The following is a 1,773-nucleotide window of genomic DNA, read 5'->3' as shown; positions in this document are numbered from 1 at the left end:
ATCAGGTCAGCTGAAAACAACACCAACAGAAGCACTGCGCTATGAGACCAGAACTAGGCTCTTCACCGCCTATACAAAAAGAACATGCCTCAAGTCTGTAGAGATGGCAAAGCGATTGCCAGACAGCCATCCTAGAAAAAAAGCCCTTGATCAAGCAGTCAAGCCTAAAAACAGCAGGAAAGGTTGGTTTCAGATGAGCACCGACCTTGCAGTCTACCTCCTCCCTGAAGCAGAGAATAGATGGCCTATCAATCTGGTGAGCGTTTTGTCCATGGGAGACCCATGGCGAAATCGAAATTTGGACAGAATTGAGAGGAGCGAAGAGCAAAGGCGATGATCCAGTAAAGGCACGTGAAGCTGCAGAGGATGTAATCAAGGAGGTTGGTGCCGATGTGACAATGTTCACTGATGGATCGGCTGTCACAGGATACCGCGAAAATGAAGCAGAAGCAGTAGAGATAATGAATGATGAACCACCTCGAACAGAAATCGTTAGAACTAAAGGAGCATTCCACACGTTAGAACTAAAGGTGCATTCCTTATTACGGGCAATGACGTGTGCAGCACAATATATTGTTGACAATTGCCACAGGAGAACCAAAGTGCTGATCTTGACTGACAGTAAGTCCCTTAGCAAGGGACTGCTAGGCAACAGCTCAGACATAAAATGATGTGCGTCGCAAGTTAAGTGAAACCACAGACGCAAAAAAGATCCAGTGGATTCCAAGCGATGTTGGAATCGAAGGAAATGAGGCAGCAGACCAAGCTGCCAATGAAGCCAGAGAGATTGAAGGAGATAGAAGACCAATAACATACAGGGGAACCTTTCCAATGATCAAAGGAGAATCAGAGATACCGTGCAGAGCTGAGTACAAGCACCTGGAGGATGTGTATTCTGGGCACTCCATTAAGCAGGAACAATTTACACATGTCGCTGGGACCAGGTTGAGCTAGCGAGACTGCGTTCCGACCATAATTGAAGCACGGGATGGTATCAGAAGTTTGTGAAGGGAGAGCTCAACCTACGTTGCCGAAAATGCAGCAATGAAAAGGAAGATGTCAAACATGAATGTCCAGGAGCAATGGCAATTCGAGTGAAATTATTTTGACGAACGAGTGGAAGTGCCTCTGAGTATAATGACAATGGAGCCGAAAAAGAGCCTCGTTCTCGCTCGAAGATTTCTTCGTCGAGTCCACCAGGCCCACTAAGGAAAGAAAAAAAAATCATCATCATCATCATCATCATCATCATCATCATCATCATCATCATTTCAATCAAACAATTCATCAGTTATTTCCCCTTTTCGCCCACAGCTATTTCCCCACAAAAAATTCACCAGTTATTTCCCCTGTTGTCCACAGACAATGCATCAGTTATTTCCCTTGTGCCTGTTGGTAGCAGCGGCTGTTGCCTCCCCTGCCAACTACCAAATGTCGGCGCTCGGTGACGACATGATCTTCTACATCAACCATGTTGCCAACACTACCTGGAAGGTAAACATTGTATGGAGTCGGAAAAATTACCCCCTTTTTTGATATTCTGGCCAAAAGTGAATTTTGCTTTCAACTTGCCTATCAACTTTCGAGTGTTTTTTTTTGCACTCCACTCCTTTTCCCAACCCTATAAAAGCAGGATACACACACATATTCCTCCCCCTTTCTCACACACAAACACATTTTAAATGTTATATCTAAACGCTGAGAAACTCATTTGTCAGACTCCTTATCTCAGTACAGATTGAGATTTTTTGAAGTGTGCTAAACAAATGTTAG

At 44.4% G+C, this 1,773-nt stretch overlaps 1 protein-coding gene across 1 annotated transcript in view; it reads left to right on the top strand.

Annotated features, from left to right (window-relative positions):
- LOC118477818 (cathepsin B-like) overlaps positions 1-1,773 on the top strand; it is a gene marked incomplete in the record, with an annotated part of 16,977 nt that overhangs the window by 6,306 nt on the left and 8,898 nt on the right. The window contains 1 exon segment of the mRNA XM_035970191.1: positions 1,363-1,494. Within this exon segment, the coding sequence (XP_035826084.1) occupies positions 1,366-1,494 (129 nt within the window).

Source organism: Aplysia californica, unplaced genomic scaffold (assembly GCF_000002075.1).
Source record: "Aplysia californica isolate F4 #8 unplaced genomic scaffold, AplCal3.0 scaffold00232, whole genome shotgun sequence".
Lineage (NCBI taxonomy): Eukaryota > Metazoa > Mollusca > Gastropoda > Aplysiida > Aplysiidae > Aplysia > Aplysia californica.
Note: the sequence above shows the minus strand (reverse complement) of the source record. Positions and strands in the feature narration are given on the sequence as shown.